The following is a 24,647-nucleotide window of genomic DNA, read 5'->3' on the forward strand; positions in this document are numbered from 1 at the left end:
CGTCAAAACTCATCAAATTGTACACTTTACATAGGTACTGTTGACTGCATGTAAACTATACCTCAATAAAGCTGCTTTTAAAAATGAGAAATAGAAGAGCCACAGCAGTGCAAAAGAAATGTTCACAGACGCTGGGGTGCTCCAGGAAGGCCCCACAAAGATGCACCTGTGCTGAGTGGGAAGGACCCGGGCAGAGAAAAGGAAAAGGGATTCCAGGTGGGAACAGAAGACAGAACGTCCTTGCAGTCACCAGACAACCGTAGAGGCCTTCACTGTCGGCTCCAGGGGGCTGTGTTTAACTTGGAGGATAACTGCAGCCCTGAAGCTCTGTGAGCAGGACCCTGCCTCAAAGAGAAGAGTGTCAAATATGGACAGCCCTGGTGAGAGTGAGCAGGATGGAAAAGGGAGGGACTAGCACAGGAAACCAGGGCTCTCCTAGGGGCTGGGAAGGTCCCAGGAGGCACAGGGTGCTGGCCTCAGAGGCCTGGGAATGGAAGGAGGAGGGGGACCTCTCACATCTCCCTAGGCCTCTCTCTCTGTTCTGCCTCTTTCCTGCTTTTTGCACTGATGGGGATGCAAAGAAAATGGCAAATCAAGGGATCTAAGTTTACACATTTAAATGGCACAGGTGATGAAAGAAGAAATGAGAAGATCATATTTTTTATATGTCTTGGGGTTTTTCCCCTTATTTTTTTTAATTTTTAATAGTTTTTTTTTAAGTTTATTTATTTTTTTAGAGAGAGAGACAGAGTGCAAGCAGGAGAAGGACAGAGAAAGAGAGAGGGAGACACAGAATCCGAAGCAGTCTCCAGGCTCCGAGCTGTCAGCACAGAGCCTGATGTGGGGCTCAAACTCACAAACCACAAAATCATCACCTGAGCCAAAGTCAGACACCTAACCAACTGAGCCACCCAGGCGCCCCTCCTCTTTTTAAATGTGAACTTTAGATATCTAAAGTCAAGAATAAATAATACAACTTTCCCATGATCCTGAGAGTGGACAACACCACAATAGATGACCAAAAATCAGGGGTTAAACCTCCTTTTCCAGAGATTTTCATTTCCCCAGGAAGCTTTAATGAGGCGTGCTGGAGGCAGAGGACAGAGTCTATGGCTCCTGAAAAAGATCTTTCTGGCTAATGCTTAACTAAAAGCACCAGCAGCCCCCACAGCTGCCCAACCTGTCCGGTTATGCAGCAAACACGGCACCAGGGGGCACTCTTGCACCAGAACAGGCCAACTCCAGCCAGTCCTGTCTCACCGACAGGGTTCCAGGGTGGGGCGTGACTATTTCCAGGAGAGAACAGGCATGTGAGCCAGCTGGTAAGAGAAAACTCAAGTCTTCAAAGCCCCAGGTCAGAGAAGGGACACAGCAAGTCACCGTGCACCATCCACCACAGCCAAGGACCTGAGAGGAGATGCAGGTAAAATGTAAGCACTGGGCTGCCACAGAACAGCCGAGACCAGGGGGGAAACGCAGGCTCCAGGAGCTCCGTCCGGGGCGATGGAGGCAGTCCTTGCTGCCCCGCACAGCCCCCAACCACAGAGGGACAGCTGGTGCTAGGCCCTGGATCCCCTCTGAGCCGGCCACAAAGGCTCACGTGTTTACACTGCGTTTTGTAAAATAAACAAGAGCTATGGAAACTGGTAAATATTTTGCCCTTCCGAAGTTACCACCAGAGATTTATACCCTGGATTATTTCCCTGAAGAAAAGTTGTCTAGGCTTTATTTTTCTGTTAAAGAAATTTCATTTCGTGGAAATGTCCTTCATGTTAGATTTTTATTCTTTCCCTGCTTTGCATGGAAAAATGGAAATTGCAAAAGGAGCCTGATAGGATATTTGTTTTCATCCATTTAAACTATATTTTCTGAAATAAACTGAAACTGGCTTTGTTCCCTTCATAGTTTTTGATTAACTAATTTTAATGTCCCTTGGTTCTGAAATATATTTGAGAGACTGTTTCTGTGTCTAAAATATTGCACTATTTGGAAGCATTCTTCACACAACTCAAATGCATATTCCAAGGTGTTGGGCAGAAGGTGAGGGGACCAGTGAGGAGAAATAGAGTCAGAGGGGGTGGGTGGAGACACTAAGATAAAGTTCACAAGCTTCTAGCTCTCCACACCCTACAGCATAAGGACAGTCACAGAGCCAGAACTGCTTTGCAAACTTGAGCTTCCTTCTCATCACAGAATGCCAAAGAAGAGGGTAGGGCCCATTTCTGCCTCCCTCTGAGAGTACCTTACCACTAACAGCAAATCTGGCCTGAAACTACCACCAGGTGCTGGCACCACACATAAATGGCTCATAACCTTCAAACCCAGCAGGAGGGCATCCAGGAGCCGTGCAGATCAGGGACAGCAAGGTAAGGTTTTATTTACTTGTTTTGGAGAGTAAGATGATACAGGTAGTTACTTCAGTCGGCAAGGTCAAATACAGCAATACAGGATGAGTGGTCCATCTTCACCCTCCTAACTCATCTACTTCACGATGAGAACAAATGGGGTCCACTCAGATAAAGCCCAGTGAGAAAACAGAGCAGATGAGAGCCATCCAGTAATAGCTGGATGATCGCCCACGCATACTTGAAAACATAATTAGCTCGAAGTGTAGCTCGCAGTTCCAAGGGGATCAATGGCAGGGCTAGAACATTATGGGATGACCTAGTGTGGTGGATAGGAATCCCAGCATAAGCTCCTCATGCCATCTGAGCCTCAGTGTCCTCACCTATTCAATGGTACGTGTAATAATGACCCTATGGGGTTTGGGGGAGAATCAAGGGAAATGGTCCATTTCCTGTCTTACAATGTCAGGGAGAGAATAGTGTAGTTATTGAAATTATTGTTTTCGTCATTCTCTAGATTGGTCAGCTAGCTCTACCATGAGTTCTCTGAGCTGTGATTAAATCTAGTAAGTCACCTCAGCTGGTTCACTCAGTGATAAAAGTCCTCCCTGGTAACGATGGAGATGTTAGATCTTGGGTGTAGTCCCTGATCAGAGAATACACTCTCCTTTGCTGGAAGCCAGATCTGTTCTCCCTGTACCATGCTCTGTAGTGTCACTATCAGAGATGAAGGACAGGACCACTGCACACATTCACATGTGCACAGACAGACACTACCCAGATACTACAAATGTACATTTTGTCACCTTTGAAGACATGACCACCATCTCAGGCCAAGATGGGGGAGACTCTGGTAAATATTCTTTCAAAATGGACTCGATAAATTCTAAGGGGCTAAAAGAATTAATTACTCAATTAATTACTCAATTACTCAATTCCCAAGCAAATAAGCCCAAAGAAGACCTAGCAAAAATGCGTTTTCATACATCGGAAAGAGCACGCTCTTTGGAGCCAGAGTTTTAAATACTGAGTCTAATTCTCACCTCCATCATTTACAAGCCGTGTCCATGGGCAAAGTAAGCTCTTTAAGCCTTGGTTTTCTCTTAAAATGTTTGTTAAGTCTTTATAAGATGATGTAAGACATCCCAGTGTGTTCTGTGGAACCCTGATCCAAGAGGATGCCATACACACACAGACACACATTCGCTCACTTGGCCACACACACAAGTTCCATGGTCAGATAAGTTTGAGAAGCAAAATCCCTCCTAACCACTGGCACTATACATTAGTGCATGAAAAGCTCTACTGAGTCCTACAATAAAGAAACCTCTTTAGCTAGTGCTCTTTAAGCTCTCTTGACCACAGGTAACTGTTAATACCCTGCAAAACACACCTTGAAATAATGCTGAGATAATGAATATAGAGTGCTTAGTACAATGCAAGGTATACAATATATCTTCATAATAGCAGACATCACCATGTAAAATATTCTCTCCCCATCCCCTTCTGGGTTCCTATAGCTTTCCCCTTACGTGAATATAATGACGATAACAGTAGGAGTACTTGTAGTAATATGTTGTTAATACTCTGGGGGGTTTTCACACAGCTGCTATATGACAGACCCAGGATTTGAACCGAGATGTATCTGGCTCCAAAGCCATTATGCCAAACTGCTTCCCTATCCTTCAATGATCCTCTTAAGAGTTGACCCTTGCTGCCACAGTTTGGGGGGTGGTGTGGACAATCACTGGTGAACACTTCACCCTACTGACCCGAGACAGAAGCAGCCCCACAGGAGGTAAAAGGCCAGGGCTCCTACCTGGTGCCGCACTCCATCCTCACTGACACACTGGGTACAGGCCTCCTCAGGGACACAGCTACCTTCCAGCAGGACTTGATGTGGGGGGCAGAAGCAGCCTTCTGAGGGATGGTCCCCACAGGAGCTCGTATTGCCCTCACAGAGCCGGGGGCAGCCACGCTCACAGTGGTTGTACACCAGGGATGGTGGGCATGACATAGCTACAAACAGAGAATGAGGTCACACTCAGCCCACACCAGCAGGGAAACAGAGGCACAGCTGATTCAAAGAGGTTGATGATCTGACAAATGTGCTGGGGCGGAAATGACTATTTCCACCCATTTTTATTCTCTCCGTTTTCCATAGAAATAGACCTTTAAGCTAGACACACGACCACAGCATAAAGACTACATTCCCCGACCTCCCTTGCAGCTTAACGTAGTCATGTCACTAAGTCCTGATTTTTTTTTCAAGGAGAATCACTTAATTCAGTACCATTCAAACTTTTTTGACAATGAATATAGTAAGAAATACATTTTACATCATAGACCAGGAATAGATAGATAGATATCAAGTAAGTTTCACAGAATACTGCATAGAATGTGCTCTATTTTCTATCCTATTCTATTCCATTTTTTTAACTTTTTTTGTTTCAAATTTTTATTTAAATTGTAGTTAGCTAACATATAATGTAATATTGGTTTCAGGACTAGAATTTAGTGATTCATCATTTACACATAACACCCAGGGCTCATATCAACAAGCGCCCTCCTTAAGGCCCATCACCCATTTAGCCCACCCCCCCCCCACCTCCCCTCCAGCAACCCTCAGTTTGTTCTCTATAGTTAAGTCTGTTATGGTTTGCTTCCCTCTTTTTCTTTTCCCTTCCCATGTTCTTCTATTTTGTTTCATAAATTCCACATGTAAGTGAAATCATATGGTATTTGTCTTTCTCTGACTGACTTCTTTCACATAGCATAATACGCTCTAGCTCTATCCACATCATTGTGAGTGGCAAGATTTCATTTTTTTTTTTGATGGCTGACAAATATTCCATTATATATATACATACCACATCTTTTTTTCCCTTTTTTTTTCTTCGAAGATTTTATTTAAATTCAAGTTAGTTAACATATAGTATAGTATTGGTTTCAGGAGGAATCTTTTTAAAAAGACATCTCTCCATATCCTTTGTCCTTTTTCCCTTCTTCCCTCATGCTGCCATTTGGAACCTGGATGTGATAGCTAGAGCTCCATCTTTAACCATAGGGAAAAAACACGCCCAAGTGAGAACAGAGCAAAAAACTAGAGCCCAGTTTGAGACCCAGGAAGAGCTGGAGCCACCTCCCTCTGATCAGTTGTGTGACAGAATTTTCCTTGTCTGTTACTTGAGTCAAACTTAGCCCTAACTGATGATGTTAGCCTGCATATCCTCGGGAAGTCTTGTGGGTCTTTCTTTTAAATATAGGTGTGTTTATTCCTTTAAAAAAATCCTCTTAAATTAAATAAGGAATCCACAGCTGTGAAGAGTTGCCTGGAGAAAAGCTACAAGATGATTCACTTGTCCGACTCTGGCCCTGCTCAACCCCTTCCTAATGTTCTCATGGTGCCAAGGCAGGGGGCAGGACTGTCTAAGGATTTAGAGCACCAAGCATTTTCCTGTGAATGCACAATAAGTATCCAGGGGTAGACAAAGAAATTAGTATGTAGAAAAGGACTGTAGCTAACTCAGAAACTATCATTTGCTCCTTGATCTACAGGCAGGTTGAAAGGAGACACTACCATCTAATGGACTCAGAGCACCAGGGCTGGAAGGAACCCAGGGGTTGTCTAGGCCCATGATCCTATTCTGAGATGCAGAAAGCAAGGTCCAGATAGAGAACAGCTGGTCACCTGCTGAGCTGGGACTAGGGTGCCCAAGTCCTCCAGCCACAGGTGAGATCTGTAACGGCTCTAGGATAATAAACTCCGAGACTCTGAGATGTTTGCATATATTGATTTCCCTCCAGAAAAAGTCAGGGATCATATTCAGTAACTGAGGATGCTGAAGTTCAGTGTTCTTGTCACTCCAGCACCCCCTGAGGCATCTGATTCATCATGGTACCCCCCACATGTTAAATGATAAATGCCAAGTCCAAGTAGGGGAACTGAACTTGAGGAGGTATCTACACTAGCAATCCCGTGGTATCTGTTATTAAGACATGTCTTAATATTCAGTGGCAAAATCCACTCACACTTCAAAACCCTGCTCAAGCATGGCTTACTCTGAGCGTTTGCTAAACCTGGTGGAATTTCAAACTCAATATGGCTGGTCATTCTGTACTTTGCTGATGCCTATAGGTGTCTGATACATTAAAGTCACATCTGTCTGAACTGTAGAAATGCTTTCATTTGCACAGAAATCCTGCACTCAAATGAGTTAAACATCTACCATCTTATTTGATCCTAAATGGGATCCTCCATAATAGGAAAAGCAGGGACTTTTATCTTTATCACCTAGAAAAAGAATCTGAGGCTCCAAGAGGTTGAGCAAGCCCATGATTAGTTGGTCTTCACGACTTCAGGAGGATGCACGTGGAGACTCACCACAGAAATTACTCCTCCTCCAGTCAACACAGACTCCTTTGGTCCGACAGAGGTGGGCATACAGGGCAATCGCCTCACACACTTGTTCCTGGTGGCAACTGTCCTGCTGGCACATGGCGTAAAAGGTGGCTGGTGCCAGGAGCTGGTGGCATTCGGCAAACAGGGCTGAGAGGAGGAGCTGGCAGTGGGAACTGCTGGAGACAGGACACTGTTCCTCGGGAACAGGCTGGCACGTCTTCCCTGGCTGCTGTACCGTCCATTCCTGGATGAGCACCTTCCAGTCTGTGGTGACCGTGCCATCCCTCAGCATGAAGTCATTGGCCCCGTTCTCGTCGCAGATCCCTATACAAATGAGGAAAGACAAGATTGTTAGCCCTGGGTGCCCACCTACTGATGCTAGAGACCTGGCCGTTCTCCATCCCGACCAGCGTCTGAAACTTATAACCAACCGGACCCAGAAGCACAAGCAGCCAAAAGTTCCGAGACTAGAGCGAAGGTTTATAAATGCAAAGTGGGGACAGTCAGGAGAATGTTCTCACCACAGAGACCATACATCTTCGAAGCAAAGGTCTTGGGGCTGAGCTGCAGCTGGAACTCATTGTTTTGTGGAGTGAATGTGAAGATGTGGCCAAGATGGTTGAATCTCATCTCATACATGATGGTGCCATAGACATTGACTTCTATGTCCCCACCCACATATGGGACAGAGACCAGTCTTCCATTCACTGTCAGCTGCCCAAAGAAGAAAATGACTCATCAGTGGTCATCACAATAAAGAATCTTAGAATTTCATCTTCGTTTCTTCCTGAGGTTACTGATAGTCCCTATGCTTCTGCCACATTCAACTCCAGTGTCATCCACAAACTCTGATATCTGACAGCAGCTTTTCTAAGATGAAGGGGCTTTGCAGAGCTTGATGGGAGAACAGAGCATTAAAATCCTATACAGATGGCCTGAAAGCCCAGGGGTTAAAGCCAGCCTTGAGTCTGTGTACATTCAACAGGGAAGGGCAACCCCTTCCAGAAACACTGAGAAAGTTGCCTTTTGTCAGTTCATCAGGGTGGTGTCTCCAGGAGCATCTCACAGGACTATGTTAAGTTCATTTATGTATGTATGTATGTATGTATGTATGTATGTATGTATGTATGTATGTATATATGTGTATTTTTGGTCACCAGCTCTTTGGAGGCCCCATTATACATCATATCAAACATACTAAAAGTCCCAGGGTGAATATAATTTTTGCTGTTAAAGGTTTTGGAAGGCTTTTTATCCTTTTGATTTTAAAATTTTGGACTTGAGCTACTCATTTAATATAGGACTAGCTATGATTTTTCAGCAATGAATGTGCATATTCAGAAATTCTTACAAAATGAGAAGAAGGTTACTACAAGTTACTTTCACATAATGAAATATTTGTGTTGTTTTTTTTTTTTTAACATTTATTTATTTTTGAGACAGAGAGAGACAGAGCATGAACAGGGGAGGGTCAGAGAGAGAGGGAGACACAGAATCTGAAACAGGCTCCAGGCTCTGAGCTGTCAGCACAGAGCCTGACGCGGGGCTCGAACTCACGGCCCACGAGATCATGACCTGAGCCGAAGTCGGACACTGAACCGACTGAGCCACCCAGGCGCCCCGAAATATTTGTGATTTCTAAATGAACAAGAAGTTGTCATATGTAGCCTTTTGTAAACAAACATTTATTTTTATCAGTGTTGCAGCTTTCCTCTCAAATTTTGGAGCCATACGTTTTGATCAGGCCCTAAATATTTTCAAAGGCCCTAATGTAGATCCTAAATATTCTCCTTTGGAAAACGCACAGGTCCTATGCACTGGGCTCATCATGCCTGCTGGGTAAACAGCTCTGGTGTCTCTCCCAATTTTCTGCCAGCACCAGAAACCAGCACTAGATTTGTAATGTAATGCTACCTAAAATGGATCCTTTCTTCCAAATCTGGGCCCAGAACAACATGAAATCATGCCACAAGGGAGATGAAAATAAGCTTCTCCTAAGAAGGTGGTGCTCTGCTGGTGGGGCAGAAGCTGGTGTGTCCCTAACAGACACACCAGCTAAAACCAAGTGCCACCAGAGGCTTCTTGGGGGTTCTGTTGCTGCCTTGCATGGGACCCACAGAAAGCACCTCTCACCTGCATGTCACTGTGGAGCTCAACTGAGAGGCCGTCATGTTTCACCTCAATGGACTTCATGCAGGCCTGCCTCGTCTCAGGGATGCAGGCACCATTATGGAGAATCACCTCCAGGTCCTGCTCCTTGTTTTGAAAGAGGACATAGGAACAGCTGCCAGTTAGCTTGAAATTCTGTCCATCAAAGGTCACAATGTGCCGGGTAGAGCTGCCCATGCACACACCTGAACAGGGGAGAGCAAAGGATGGATGTGACATTATCCAAACTCCCACACATGCAAAGAGGCAGATGTTACCATGTTGCAAACAGATAAATAGAGTTGAGCTCAGAACGAGCCCTTTGAGGTTATGTAGTCTAACTTCCTCCTTTTTACAGATTAGGAATCTGAAATTATGAGAGGTAGAGAGAGCGGCTTAGCTAAGTAACACTTGGCCATTAAATATTTTTCTAGAGAAGGTTTAGAAGGACAAGTATCACAAAAAAACATGGAAAATTATACAACCATACTTCCAAAAAATGTTAACGTGTAAAGTGAATGATCTCTACAGGGATGCTTTGGCTCAGGAAACAAAGTTAAGTTTCAGGGTTGTTATGACTTGTTGAAATCATGAGGATCTAAGCATATCATGAGCTTATGAGCTCATTGTAAAGAAAGTTCACCTAAAGACACATGTGTCCTCTCAGCTGCCAAGTTTCTAATTGTACAAGTGGCCATGTTGACTTGATCCCTTAAGAGATGATCACACGAGAGAAATATTTCTGAAGCCAAAACAAATGATTGGGTCTCCACACTCCCTCATTTGCCACTCATTCATTCACACGATCAGCAAATTCTCAAGGGTCCTGTTAAAACACCACTTGGAAACACTCATCATCTTGCATCTGCATAAGATGGTTCTGTAAAACCCTCCCATGGAAGGCACCACTGCCATGCATGATTTGAAAGCTAATCTTAGACCTAAAGGAAGTTGGAGATGAGCTTTCCAGAGCATCTGTGACCACAGCTATGGTGGTGGGTAAATAAAAGCCCAAGGACTGAGAGGCAGGCTCAGTGGTCTGTGAGGCTGCACTGATGTCCCTAGCTCATACCAGGTCCAGGCAACCTCCACCTGCATCCGTGGCCTATGCGTCAAGCAGCACAGCCACTAACAAATGAAGAGGCTGGATGCACCATCTGTCAGAGCTGAGCAGCCTGCCTGGAGCTCTTCGACTCAAAATCCCCTGAGGCCCAGAGCAGTCAGTCACTCCCGAGGGGCACTTGATGCCCATGCAGCAAGTGGTTCCCAACACTCCAGCTATGGAAAGTGTCACGTCTTCAGGAGATCAGCCCCTCTGCTATGAGGATGTCACAAGTCACAGGTAAAGAAGTATTAGCTCACACGTGGCAAGCTAGTGAGAATGGCTCTGCCCAGCGTCACATAAACTGTTACCATGAAGTGGGTGCTTCAGAGCCAGAGAAACTCAAGACTGAATTCTGTTCCACCCTGTGCTTATACTGTGACCTTGGATAAATTACTTCACTTCTGTGGTCCTCTCCTATGCCCTCTGCTGTCTTTGAACTGGTAGGGAGGATTTCTGGACTATGTTTTTAAGCAAAAAAGGCAAAGCTTATTTGTGAAGAAGGATGAACCTGAAATGAACGAGACTGGTTACCTGCAGGGAACATAAGTGGAAACTAGTAGAAAGCACGGAGGGATGGGAAGAGTGGAGAGACACTCTGAATAAACCTTTCTGTACATTCTCACATTTGGGGCAATGTTAGTAATTCACGTACAAGAACAAATGAATAAACTCAACAAGGATGGGGATGAGGGAAACCCAAAATGAAACACAAACAGAAACAAATTGAAATCATGGTAATAAATAACATAACTACACTGTTAGGGGAGAAACTAATCTAAATAATACAGGTGGGGTAGGCGGGAATGTACTATGTACTAAAGGCAAAAGACAAAAAGAATTGCATATGAATACTGTACTCTAGTTAGATTTGTTTTTCATCCAGGCATTGGTTAGCAATTCTGAAACTACTTTATGTGTATTCTGGGATTAAGCCAACATATAAATATATCGTGGATAATGAGAGCCAGACTCCTTACTGTGTGAGAGAGGGAGGTAGACATGTCAAAAGGACACAAGAGTCAAATTGAAAGGGTTCCCATTAGCCACATCTGAGACCATCAACCAAGAAAATAAATGATGCTAGTAATTGATTATACCCCACAGAATAAAATAAGAACCAATGAGCCCATGTTGATACAAATAATTAACTGAATTAATCAATGACAGAGAAGGAAAAATTCTTCCTTTCAATGGAATTCCAACTAGTAAATGCGGAGGGGATGATGGAAATCAAAAATCACTATCTGGCAAACACAATAAAAACTGTTTCAGGTGAGGATCATCAATGCATGGTAAACTTAGTGGGTAAAAGTATATTTCCAGAGTTTCAAAATATCTCTGTATATGATCATTATTAATTACGAGGAGGAAAACGGTAATTTTACAGTGGAAAAATCTGGTAAATATCACCTAAACCAAGTGATCAAACTTAACGTCACCTGTAATGAGACAAATTGATATCCTGTGTCTCCTCTTGACAAACAAAAAAGATACAGCATGTCTTCCGGGGTATTCTTAACAAAATGTGTAACCTAAATCTAACCCAAATTGAGGGACATTCTACAAAATTACTAGCCAGAACTCTTCAAAAATGTCAAGGTCATAAAAATCAAAGAAATACTTAGGATCTGTTGTAGATTGAAGGAGACTACAGAAACATGACGACTTAATGTCATGTGGGATTCTGAATTGAATCCTACCTCTGAACAAAGGACATGAGTGGGACAGCTGATAAAAACTGAGTAAGATGTTTACAGGTGTACTTTATGGATGTTAATTCCTGATTTTGATCATTATACTGTGATTATATAAGATACACCAAGCTGGGTGAAGATACTCAGGAATTCTTTGTATCATTTGTACAGCTTTTTTTGTAAACCTGAAATTGTCCAAAATAAAAAGTTTTAAATATTTTTAATTTTAAAATGTTTTAAATGCTTAAAAAAATAGCCCAAATCTAGTTTTATTGCTTCTGATAAAAGAGAGTATAAAGAGTCAAGGTTATAAAAGGAGTCAAGAGGGGTATTGAGGGACTGGATTTAAGAAGACATTTGTTTGTACAGAGTTCCTATTGCATTGTGGGTCTCACACCCCCAGGTGCCCCACTAGGGACAACCAAGCCTTGTGAACAGGACTTTCAAGAGGCCACTCCCAGAGATGGGTTTGTGTATCATGCAGTTACAGGGACCCTGGACCAGTGTCTGAAACTTAACCTGAAGAATGTGAAAGAAAGAAGCTATTACTATTGCCCAGATGTGGCTTGCTGCTGTTTGGGGAAGCAGGCACACTCCACTCCCTGGCAAGGAGAAGCAGCAGGCAGCCCAATGATACAGAATCCTTCTGCACCCCAAGATTGAGTACCAGAGGAATAGAGCAGGGGAGCCTCTGAGAGCTGGCAAGGTAAAGTGGTCACCTTAAACATCTGCCAGGCCAGAGAGCACAGAGCCCTCTCACAGAAGCACCAGTCACGGGAGAACCTTCTTCAGAAGGTTCCCCAAGCTGGGGGAGAGGCAGAACACACCCCTTTCTTGGGGGCAGGCAGCACAAACTGGGAGTAGGGAGCTGTTTTAACTCTAACTCAAGGTTAAGGTTTTGGTGATTACACAGGAGTGGGCACCTAATTACCAAGTTGAGCCTTTGTTTTATAACTTAAAGTAACCATAGAACTCTTTATGAATAAACAGAGATGACACAGGTCTGGTAGCATTCTCATCCAGTCCAGGGAGACAATTTATCCTACTAAATAAACTGTCAAGGGAGGCCGAGGAATAAAATACAGTTTTGGTTTTATCCCACTGGTTGTGTCTATTTAACACAGGAATTATATGCCAGGTACGTATTACCTATGCAGCCATTTCTCCCAACCATGAGGCGGGGGCTAACCCTCCCCCACGGATGAATGCCCTCCACAGGGCTGCATAAGATGGAGTTTACTATGTCCTCCTCATAAACGAGGCCACTGTGACGATGTACCATGGCACCCAACTCCCATCCAGCTCCAGGTGTGAGTGAAGAGTTTTCTGGGGGCGTCCCTCTCACTGTTCTACTTCTACAGCATAGACTTCTAATGACTTGCCAACAGCCAAGTTGAGAAAGAAACAATCAATTCTTCCTTCTGGTTATGCATTATCTGGGGAGGTGCTTTCCAAAGACACAGGAGGAGAACACCGATCCCTGGGACTGAATGAACATACATCCAAAAGACACAAGAGGGAGGGAACATGGGTGAAAGTAGCATTCTACATGTAGTGAGGAGGGAAAGGGGCTTCTGGTCTACCTCTCTGCACAGCCACACTAAAAGCACTGCCCCTGCAACACCACCCAGGCTGATGAAGCATCGGACTCACAGGGGCAGGTCCAGCGGCAGCCACAAGTCTCCTCCACCCTGAGAGGGGGCTGGCTGTTGGGACATGATGGCCTCGGGCCTCGGTCACAGTTGACTCGATGACTCTTCAGCAAGGTCTGGCCATCTGGCAGGCAAGTAACTGTGTGACACTGGTCTGGCAGGGTCCAGATGTCCCCGGGCTACAGAAGAAAGAAGCAGATTCAGGCAGGTACAGGATGAGCCAGTCCTGCGCTAAGCCCATCAACTGGGCAACTGACCCCCTCTGAGGACACAGAGACTAGGACTTGGACATGGGCCCAAGCAGCAAGGATGCAGAACACAAGATTTACAGGTGGAACGTCCCCACACATCCACACACATGCACAAAAGCAGGATATAAGAGGGAGAACTGGACCAAGACCAAAGGAGGAAAAAGGGGGAACAAGCACCCCAAATACTCATTCTTATCTTTCTTTCAAAGCCAGCGCTGAAAGGAACTCACTCTCTTCTCATTCCCTTCCTCATCCACGCAAACTCCAAGGAACCCTGAAACAGACACAATTAAGATCTGAGTTCCGATTCCCAACCTGCAGCAGAAGCCATCACAAAGTCTGTGTGGCCCCAGGGCTAGTCCCGGAAGGGGACTTCACTCTGCAAAAAGGGTCTGACCAGGTTTGACTGTGAGTATATGCAGGTCCACCAGGTTAAGAGGTGGTCACCCTGTGGCTCTTCAGGCATGCTCTGTGGTTCTCAATAACTATGGTGATAACAACAGTAAGAACACAGCAATCTCTACAGGGCATGAAGCTTCTCAGGCCAGAAACTCCTTTTCCCATTTCATGTGTAGATCAGTGCCTAGTGAGGAGTTGGGGAGGAAATGAGGCAAGGTCCCAGAAATTCGAAAGAGACCTTTAAGAGTCCTTCCAGGAGAGCTATCTTCCAGCAGGAAAGGGCAATAACTCTAGTAGGTTTTGACTCAGAGCTAATCACATTAGGAAAATAAATAAAATCAGGTAAAAAGAATTATATATGATAAAAATAAAAATTCTAACCTAAGTCAGTTTAAGCCATGGCACTTTGATATTAGATTCTACATTACTGTTTTTCTAAGGCCCTATATACTCAGGCTGAGGGTGAATATAGGACATGGGGAAGAAGACCATGGTCTGCAGGCTGCTGGGGTTCCCTGCATCTGTCTTCCACTTCTTTGTTCAAGATCACTCTGCGCCAGCAAGCATGGGTTGTCTCTGCTAAAGTCTTGATGGACAGTTAGGATGGAAGGAGGGCTTTACACAGAGAACTTTCTGGTGGTCCCTCGGATGTTTTTAGTACAAACTTTCCATGAACAGAAACTTAAAGGTCCTGGTCTATGTAACAATCTTCATTCAAGGCCAGATCTTGTGCATGCATACCTTTGGGTCTCTAGAATGGGGTTTTTCCTTTTGAGGGGGTATGAAAGGCATTACAAGACTCACCAGAGCATAGCTTGTGGAAGAAGGAATTTCCTAGGGTGACCATGGTGGGAAGGTCTTCGATTCGCTGGAGCTTCACCACATTGGAGCTGGCCTTTGGGCCTGCCAAGATCCTCAGCTGGGCCTCATCATACCGATCCCCAATTCCAATGGGGATCACTGTCACTCCTGGGGTTAGCAGAGGAACGAGAAAGGGTCTGTGTTAACCTGCTTTGGTCAGGTGGGCCCAAAGTGGACTGACCTGAACCTATCCCCAGCATCTGTACAGAGCCTCATGCTTCCTAGATGGGTCACATAAAGTGACCCCATGAGCAAATATTCAGTCAGTCAACCAGTTTTAATGACACCACCCTGTGTCAGGTACTATTCTAAGCAATGGGGATACAGTGAGCCAAGCAGATGAAGTCCCTGTCTTTGTGGACCTTGCACCTGGCAAAGACAGTCCAAAAAAACACACATATAAGGAAATCTCTAGTATTTCAGACGTGGGTAAGTGCTTAGGAAAAAACAAAATGAGATATGAGGATGGGAGTGCCCAGGGTAGAAGTGGGAATTACTGTTTCATGCAAGGTGGCTGGATAAGCATTTGATGACATTTGAGCAGAGACCTGAGGTGAGGACAGAAGAAGCCAAGAGGATGTCCCAAGCAGAGTGAACAAAGAGTGAAGAGGCTCTGAGCAGCAGTCTGAATGTGTGCTCCAGGGTGGCTGGAGCAGACCAAACACGAGAGGAAGTGGGTCACAGACCATGCAAATCTTCACAGCCCACACAAGGACATAACATGTTCTCTGAACGAAAGGGGAAGCCAGTCAAGACTTTGGGGCAGAGGAGTGACATGGGCTGACCAGTCTTTAAAGGGTGGCTACAGCCACCATGTTGTTTATGAACTACAGGGGACAAGGATGGCAGTTGGGATTCCATCAGAAAGTTATTACAGGGGCGCCTGGTGGCTTAGTCGGTTAAGTGTCTGACTCTAGATTTCGGCTCAGGTCATCATCTCATCAATCATTAACCCATTAGGCAGGTACTGGAAAAGAGCTTGGCACATGTGAAGGTCTGATGGTTCTCACCACCCCATAATGAGTCCCTCTGGCCTCAGACGTGGTGAGGTGGTGAGACTGGGGACAGGGCAAGGACACCACACCACTTCCAAAAGGAAAGGTGTGGAGGTCTGACCCAGCCCCAGCCCTGGACACAAAGGGAAGCACTAAAAGTGACAGTTGACAGCAAGCAGACAAATGAAGGACAAATGCATATTTATTACTGTTTGGTTTCTAAGTAACACAGGGATTGGTCCACTTCCTGCTGTTTGGAACCAGGCCACGGGTGGCTATTAAGCATTCACAACCATCAGGCCATCCAAAAGCAATCCCGCCAGCTGCTTTCAATCTTCTAGCAGGTTAGGAGAGTCTCGGGATTGCACACTGGACACTTACGGTTGGACCTGGCTGCATCGGCTGCAGCGTCCACCGAATCCATGGAGACACCCATGACCAGGATGACCACCACCTTCGAGGCTCCAGGCCTGGCACCGTGGACTTCTGAGGTGACATATCGCACAGCAAAGCCCAAAGCATCCCCTGAGAATGGAGAACAGTCCACAACAAGTCAGTCCTGACGGCAGGAAATGCTGGGCATCCTGTCTCATGGCAGATCCTTAGGTCAACCAAACAGAAGGATTCAGAGATGGAGAAACACACAAATCAGATCCGGAAGAGCATCCAGGCCCACACTTTACAGGGAGGGAAACTAGCCTAAAGAGCAAAGTGACTGGCCGAGGTCACTTAGTTACATATGCCAAGAATTAAGACCAGACGAAGCTCCTGCCTCCCAGCCCATAGCACCAGGTTACCAATTCGGTTGGGGCCTCCCTCCTGCTGCATGAGGTCCACGAGGCTCAGCAAATGGACTTTCTCATAGGCCACATTCCACGGCACGTCGATGGTGGTGATGCTTCCATACTGCAGCACTGACACCTGAGTGAGCCGAGGCCCTAACAGGAAAGACAACGTGGAAATCGCACTCTGGATCAGGTGGAGCCCCAGAAAGAGCTCCTTCCCAACCTGCTCCAACAGGTGCATCGCTCACCTATGTTGGCTTTTGAAATGAAAGCCTTCGCAAAACTCTTCATTTCACCAAAATAAGAAGCTGGCAAGCTGGAGGAGCCATCCAGGAGGAGGATCACATCCAGGGGCTGGCTACAGTCTGCAAAGACACCAAGAGGGTGGGCACCCAAGTGAGCACACCAGGCCCACTGTAGCAGACACAGCATCCAAGAACATGCAGGATGCCACCCACCATGAGGAACCATGAAGGGGAGGGTGCCTCCACCGGTCCTGCATGATGGTTAACATGGGCCGGGAAAGGGGGAAGGGAACCCAGAAGTGCCCCAGGGTGGCAGACATTGGGAAGACTCCAAATCCACCCAAAGGCAGTTTAAATGCCTATAGATGAGAGCAAGATGCATCTGCTCCCTCAGTAACTGGAGGCTGCAACTCTTCTAGAATTGAGCAAAATATTGAAGAATAAGAGGGAGATGGCCAAAGGAAATGGGAGTGGCAGCATGGGGCTAGAGGGCGACTTCCATGCTCTCAAGTCTTATGGGCTGGTGAACGTGCTATAAGGTATTCCAACTATAAATGACCAGTGTGCATGGTAATGTTTGGGCACAGAGTCATGATCACAGCACAGAAACAACCTCTGGCCTGAAGGCCATTCCAGATTTGATCAGATAATGCTATTACCGTTCTCCTCAGCAGAAATATCACAAGAATTTAAATAAACCTGTGGCTCTGGTTAAAACAAAAACAAAGGCACTTAAAACAAGTGTGAGAATTAAGAGATATTAACTAAGAGACACTTACTCTGGTGTTAGTGTTTCATTTTCTTTGGGCAAATACCCAATAGTGGGATGACTGGATCATGTGGTAATTCTGTTTTTAATCTTTTGAGTAACCTCCATACTATTTTCCACCAATTTGCATTCCACCCACAGTGCACAAGGGTTCCTTTTTCTCCACATCCTCGAGAAGATATGTGCACCCTATGTTTACTGCAACATTATTTACAATAGCTAAGACATGGAACCAACCCAAGTGTCCTTCCATAAATGAATGGATAAAGAAGATGTGGTGTATATACATACATACATACACATGCACACAATGGAATATTATTCAGCGATAAAAAAAGAATGAAATAGTGACATTTGCAACAACATGGATGGAGCTAGAGCGTAGACCTAATGCTAAGTGAAATAAGTCAAAGAAAGACAAATACCATATGATTTTACTCATCTTTGGACTTCAAGAAACGAAACAAATGAACAAAGGAAAAAGAGACAAACAAACAAAAAAATACATGCACACAAAAAGACTTAAATACAGAGAAAAAAACTGTAGTTGGTTACCAGAGAGGGGGTGGGTGGGGGATGGGTGAAATAGATAAAGGGGATTAAGAGTACACTCATTGTGATGAGCACTGAGAAATGGATAGAATTGTTCAATCATTGTGTTGTACACCTGAAACTAACATTGTATGTTAATTACACTTAATTAAAAAAAAAAACAATCAAGTTCTTTGGGGAAAAAAAGAAATCAGTTATTCTGGGATGGTCCCAAACACACCAAGGACTGTCTTAAACATTCCTGTGCTCTAGAACTAGGAGCTGATTAGACATTAGTATCAGTTAAGAAGGAGGCAACAATAGCAGTAGCAACCAGTTTTTGAGCACTTGGCTATGTCCTGGGTACTGCCCTAAGCATTTTACAAGTACTATTGTCATCCCCACTTTTTTTCACAGATAAGGAAACATATACACAGAGGTATTTGCTCAAAATTGCCCAAAACCATTACAAAAATAAATTGCCCCAAATCACCCAGCTAGTAAGCGGCAGAGTTGAATTTCAAACTAATGCAGTCTGGTTCCAGAATCTGAGGATGCAACCCTCCACCTGTCACCCAACTTCTGGCCTTGCCCCAAAGAACACCAGTTACTTAGAGTAATTTTACCCATCCAGTGCGGTCAAAGCTGAGAGTCCCCAGACTGAACAGGTTATCTCCAAAGCAAGGAGTGGGATTAGGTGGGGATGAGGCTGTGGGATAAACCAAAACTTGTATTTTTTTTACTCTACATCATTGGTATTGTTTATATTTTAACAATAGCCTTGTATAACCTTTGAATTTATAAGCTCCTTTCCCCAAAAGGCTCGTACTCTAAAGGCGAGGGTTTGACTGAAGATACAGAGCAGAAAAGCAGGATTAGTACCCAAGAACTGCATCCCCGCCAGCTCTCAGCTCTCAGCAGCTCTCTCACCAGGCCAGGTGCCCGCATACCTGGGGTGGGGGAGAGGGTAGGGATCTGCAGCCCGTCTCCAGAGCAGCACCTCTGCAGCACCAGATCAGGAGCCTCTTGGGGGAGCACGCCAAAGTCCTGGATGAGGATGGGGGCATTGGGCCAGCTGAGCTGCTCCAGCTCCGGCAGGTTGGCATGAGGGCCCACTCCGATGGGTACCACCTGGATGTCTCCAGGCATCCGCTTGATCTCATCGGAGGCGGGGTTTCCAGTGACCATGTAGACCAGGTTAGGTGCCTGCTCCCGGTCCCCCTGGCTGGCTGAGAAGCTGTGTTCAGACAGGTACTGCAGGGCCAGTCCAGTGTTGGTCCTATTGCCACCCCGGTATCGGATCTCCCGCACCTGCTGCAGGACCTCACCCTTGGACTGGGCCTCCCTGAAGGTGTACTCCACGGTCACCATGTACGAGTACTGCAGCACTGTGATGTGGATGCCGTCCTGGCCCACATCCATGCGCCGAATCACCTCCTCCATGAACTCCCTGCTCTTGTTAAAGTTGGCCTCACCAATTTTGTCGGACCCTTCCAGGACAAACACCACGTCCAGAACCGTGGGGTTCCTTTTGGGTCCCGAGGATGAAACCCCCATGAGCCCTGGACCCACAGTGACTGGTACCATAGGGGGATGCTGGGTAGGGGCAGGCGCTTCGGGGGCAAGGTCACAGAGGTAGTTGATAATTTTATCCCTTTGCTGCTCCAGCTCGTCCACACCACTGAGCACAAAGGCCTTGTTCTCGGGGGCCTGCTTCTCAATGGTGTGGATCTGCCTGAGGTTGGCATGGGGCCCGATGCCCACCGGGATCATGATGACTTTCTTCTTCTTCAGGGCCTGCACGTAACGGATCAAATTCCGGCCCAGCCTCTGGGGCTCCTGGCTGGCCATCAGGAGCAGGGCAATGCGGGATGCTTCAGGGCGATCAATCTTGCCAAAGATCTGGAACAGAGTGTACTTCAAGACCTCGCTGGTGGAGGCCACCTCACTGCCTGCATACTTCACCTGGCTGGCAATGCGCCGTAGCTCCGAGGGTCGCTTCCGGTCCTTGAGCTGGATGTAGGCGTGGGAGCCGTCATGATACTCCACCACGGCCACGCGGATCCGCTTCTGGGAGATGTGCAGACGCTCCATCATGCCCACCACAAAGGCCTTCAGCACTTCGAACTCAGCCTCGGACAGCTTGGAGGAGCCGTCTAGCAGGAAAACCAGGTCCAGAAGCCTGCTGCAATAGAAGTCGTGGAGGGGCGGCTCCGGGGTGTCCTCCACGTATGGGGTGGTGGCTCTGACCGGGCCTTCTGTGGGGGGCACCACTAGGCCTCCAGACTCCCTGCAGGCCTCACAGGTGAGGTTGACACCATCACAATGACTGCGGTAGAGAGAGAAAACCAGGAGTGGTTCAGGAAAAACTTTTGGGCACTCCTCAGCCTTATTTAGAACCATCCCACATATATTCCCATAGAACTGCCTGCCTGGCCTGCCTGAACTGAGGTCCCATGAATCACTCCCCACCTAAGTGACACAGCATTCTTTAACATATGTCCCCAAATAGCACCTCTACACATGCAGCAATAGGCCTCCCTTTATTCTAGAAGCCAAAGCTTTAATCCATCATAGCACCTGAGGAAGAACCTTTCTTGCTTCTAGGATATCCACACTGCCACTCAAAGTTGATGTCTTTTCAACCTACATCTCTAATAGCATAAATATTTAATTATAATCCAAACCTTCTTCCAAGTGTCTCCAAAGACAAATAATGCTCTAAAAGAATGATGCTGACCAAGACTGGTAAAGGTCCTATTGAAGATAAAGGCTTTACAGTATTTTCTGTGACAATTTAAGCTGTATGAATTTTGTATAATATGTTGGGCCTCAAGAAAAAGAGAAAAAAGTGGATTAAAAACGTTTTGGAAAGATGAATAAAGATTCAAAATCCCAACTTTATCCCAGAACAAAGTTGGGAATGTCCAAGATGTTAGGGGAAAAGACAGTGGCTTGTTCATTCATTCCTCCAAGGGCCATGCGGTGAACACCTGTCATGTGCCAGGGAGAGGCTAGGCCCTGTACCCAGCCCCAAGCACAAGTCTGCAGCAGAGCCCTTACCCTCATACAAATTCCTGCACTACCAAACCAAGTTCCCAGACCCTTCTGGTCACTCCTCACCAGCGTCCTAGAGATGGCAAGGTATACCAAACCACAGGTGAAATCAAGCTGCCCCATGGTGGAGACCCACAGAGGTTGGGACCATCCCCTATACGTACTCTCCGCCTTTGAGGCCACTTGCCCTCAGCAACCCCAGTAAAGCTGAGAGGCAGCAGTTCCCTGAGCCTTGAGAAACGTCCCCTGTGCCTTGCCTCTCATGCAATGTCCCCAGCCTGTTTTGGAATTATTGCACACAGCTGTCTGAAGCCACAGTGTGTACCCTGGTAGCTGCCCTCGCCATGGGACAGCAGAGGGAGGCCGGGAGAGGGCTCCAAGCTCTCATGCCTGTGTGGCTCAGAACCCCAAGTCAGTGTCAGCTTCTCCCCTTTTTCATTCCTTACGGTCTCCATTTCAGCATGGGGAAGGTGGGCAGGCAGAATCGTACTTGGAAGTTAATTCTTACTTCCCCCATGGTCCACACGATTTATTGCTTCAATTCTTGGTTAACAATGCGTGAGTGCCATACTCTCTAGTTTCCTGTGTCTGCTAGAAAATTAACCCCCGACACTGTTCCCCTTGTTTGTACAGATGGCAGTGGTGGGATCTGACTCTGGCAGCTGTGGCCACAGCCCTTCCCCAGAAAATGTAAGTTCTCAAGTTCAAGTTCCCACAAGGCTCGATCAGTGTCAGGGCGTGGTGTTAAACACATCAACATCTGAACACATGTTCCCTACTTGGGAGCAGAGCTTCAGAAAGTTCAGAGCTCACCCTGAGGACTCCTTCTCACCTCCCCAAAGTCCAGTTCCCAGAGGTAATCCAAGTGAGAACCCAGGGTGCAGTGATAGTGTCTTCCCTCCCAACTACAAAAGCCCCATCCTGGGACCTTGGCTGTGGCCCCAAGGTGTCTATGTCACACTGAGGGGTCGGGGCTCTGAGTAAAAAGCAATTTGACTTCCATAGGTATCTGTCTTTGGACTAGATGTGATCTCCAGGGACAATAATGTGAGAAATAAGGGAGAGGATTCATTTTCAAAAGTACCAAATAAAAGTTGTATTGTCTAACAATGAGTTTACAACCTACTGGAAATACGTACAACTGACCCTCACAATGGAGTCCCAAACGCTTAGATACTTCACTTCCTAGGTCTTCCCCTCTCCATTTCTCAGGCTTATTTTTGCAGGCTTGGCAATGAGCATGCACCAAAGAAAACAGGGAGGAGGGACTGAAAGGTCTCTGTGTCACCTCAGGGAATGAACATTTGTTCCTACCAGACTACTTTTTGCCCTTCATGTGCATAGGAGACATCCAGGTAAGGCTGTAACCTCTGTAGTACTCAAACCAATGAAGAATTGGGGGAGGGACTTCTGCTAGGAGATAAATTGTCTGTGTAACTGCCCCGAGTGCTCCTGTCCATCAGATACCCACTCTTGCAAGAAGGTTGATTAAAACCTCGCTTCTTTGTGCTCTGAGTCTCTGCGTCCCTCCTTTCATTGGGTCAATGGGCTTATTTCTAACAGTAAGAGACTATATCCTTCCACAAGATGGAAGAAACGAAAATACTTCAGTCTCTCAAGAAGTGTTTTCTGGGGACGCAATGTAGTCTGTCCTTAAAGAGAGAGAAGCAAAGTCTAGAAATAAAACAAAACAAACACTCAACCTCTCAACTAACATAGCAAGCTCCTCCCCAAACCTACGTCTCTGAAGAGGCCCCAGAAAACATCACTTCAAACACCAGAGGGTCTGTTTTACCAAATTTGGCAGTGCTCAGGGTCATTGGGGTTCAAGGTGATTTTCTTCCCTGAGGCCAAGCGACGACCAGCCACCTCACACACAGGACAGTCTTTGGGGTCGATGCAGGTCTGCAAAAGCTCATCCAGGATTTTCCCTGCATGACAAACCCCCCATTAGGAAGAAAACTCTCACCTTTCCCACAAGGAAGACTCGCTTTTTAGCTAAAGGAGCCTCTACCAGAAGCTAGCTCTGCCCGCCTCCCTCAAGGACCACCTCACCACTTAGAAAGCAACTCTCTTTCTTTGGGCCTGGTGTATCCCTCTGTAAGACTGGGAGGGGATATTCCTTCCCCCTAACTCACCATGCCCAAGCCTCAGGACAAATGAAATCTTATCTCCAAGGCTGTTTTCACTCCACCAAAGAATATATTTGATTACTCTAGATCTGTGCTATCCAATAGAGTGGCCAGTAACCACAGGCAGCTAGTAAAATTTCAAGGTAAACCGACACTAAATAAAATTGAAACTTCAATTCCTTAGACACAGGAGCTACCTTTCCACAGAACTTTCCCACCATTCCAGAAAGTTCTATCAGAAAGTGCTCTCAATGGTAAGCCCATAAATAGGCAGACACAAGCACGGTACAGGAGCTGAACTTGACAAAAATCATAGCTGGCCTGGCTTGGATGAAAGGGCACCTGGAAGCAGAACCCAGGGTGGTAAGGACAGGGACAGGACACCACGGGGTGAAGTTGAGCACCATCAGGAAGCACCTTTCCTGACAGCCCAGCCCCGCCCTCCAACCCTTCCTGACCCAGGACAGTTGACTTACCCGGAGGGCAGTGTGCATGGCAGCCTTCCACACACTGCACCGGGCATGCCAGTGGCTCAGGATGCTGGCACGTGATGGGACAGGCCAGGGCACAGCTGTTATAGCGCCATTCACACTCATACCCGTTCTCATGGAGATTCCTCTCCTCGCAGCTCTGGGCTGTGTAGATAGAACATGAGCAGGCACCCTGTACCACCCGAGAAGATGGGAGGGCACCAAAGTCCCCAAAGAGATGGTAGTGAGACCCATGGTGGTGACAGCCCTGGGGGAAGTGATGATGCCGGTGGGGAACTAAGCAGCGTGTGAGTCACCAGTATTAGAGGCTGCCCAGGTTTTAAACCACCTAAGCCAGGAACCTAATGGTTCTGAATCTGTTCTCCATATAAAAACATTCAGCTGCTCCCACCCAAGGAAGACTCTCTATAAATAATGTATGCATTGATCACTCACATTGGCAAATATAATAGCATCTAATTAAAGATACTGAATTTAATTAAAATATTGACTTCCTTCTTCTTTTCATCACTGTTTCATCTTCTCCCTCTTCTGGAATTTCTCTATGTATTAATGCCTTCAATCACTGTCCCCTCTTCCTACTCACTCACATCAATGTCTTTTTTTTTTAAGTTTATTTCTTTTGAGAGAGAGAAAGAGCGAGCATGGGGGAGGGGAAAAGAAAGAGGGGGAGATAGAATCCCAAATAGGTGGCAAGATCATGACCTGAGCTGAAATCAAGAGTCGGATGCTCAACTGACTGAACCAACCAGGCATGCCCATCAATGTCTTAACTCCCTTCAACC

General features: G+C 46.1%; 1 protein-coding gene across 1 annotated transcript in view; it reads right to left on the reverse strand.

Moving 5' to 3' along the window:
* The window catches only part of VWF (von Willebrand factor), a 137,863-nt gene that overhangs the window by 26,139 nt on the left and 87,077 nt on the right, over positions 1–24,647 (reverse strand). The window contains exons 26-38 of the mRNA XM_007089645.3: positions 23,848–24,006; positions 23,035–23,170; positions 19,133–20,511; positions 16,886–17,002; positions 16,650–16,790; positions 16,234–16,377; positions 14,801–14,965; positions 13,828–13,871; positions 13,348–13,525; positions 8,881–9,101; positions 7,269–7,461; positions 6,730–7,071; positions 4,165–4,364 (exon numbers count right to left, since the gene is read on the reverse strand). Coding sequence (XP_007089707.2) covers positions 4,165–4,364; positions 6,730–7,071; positions 7,269–7,461; positions 8,881–9,101; positions 13,348–13,525; positions 13,828–13,871; positions 14,801–14,965; positions 16,234–16,377; positions 16,650–16,790; positions 16,886–17,002; positions 19,133–20,511; positions 23,035–23,170; positions 23,848–24,006 — 3,419 coding nt within the window. The remainder of the gene's footprint in view (positions 1–4,164; positions 4,365–6,729; positions 7,072–7,268; positions 7,462–8,880; positions 9,102–13,347; positions 13,526–13,827; positions 13,872–14,800; positions 14,966–16,233; positions 16,378–16,649; positions 16,791–16,885; positions 17,003–19,132; positions 20,512–23,034; positions 23,171–23,847; positions 24,007–24,647) is intronic.

Source organism: Panthera tigris, chromosome B4 (genome assembly GCF_018350195.1).
Source record: "Panthera tigris isolate Pti1 chromosome B4, P.tigris_Pti1_mat1.1, whole genome shotgun sequence".
Lineage (NCBI taxonomy): Eukaryota > Metazoa > Chordata > Mammalia > Carnivora > Felidae > Panthera > Panthera tigris.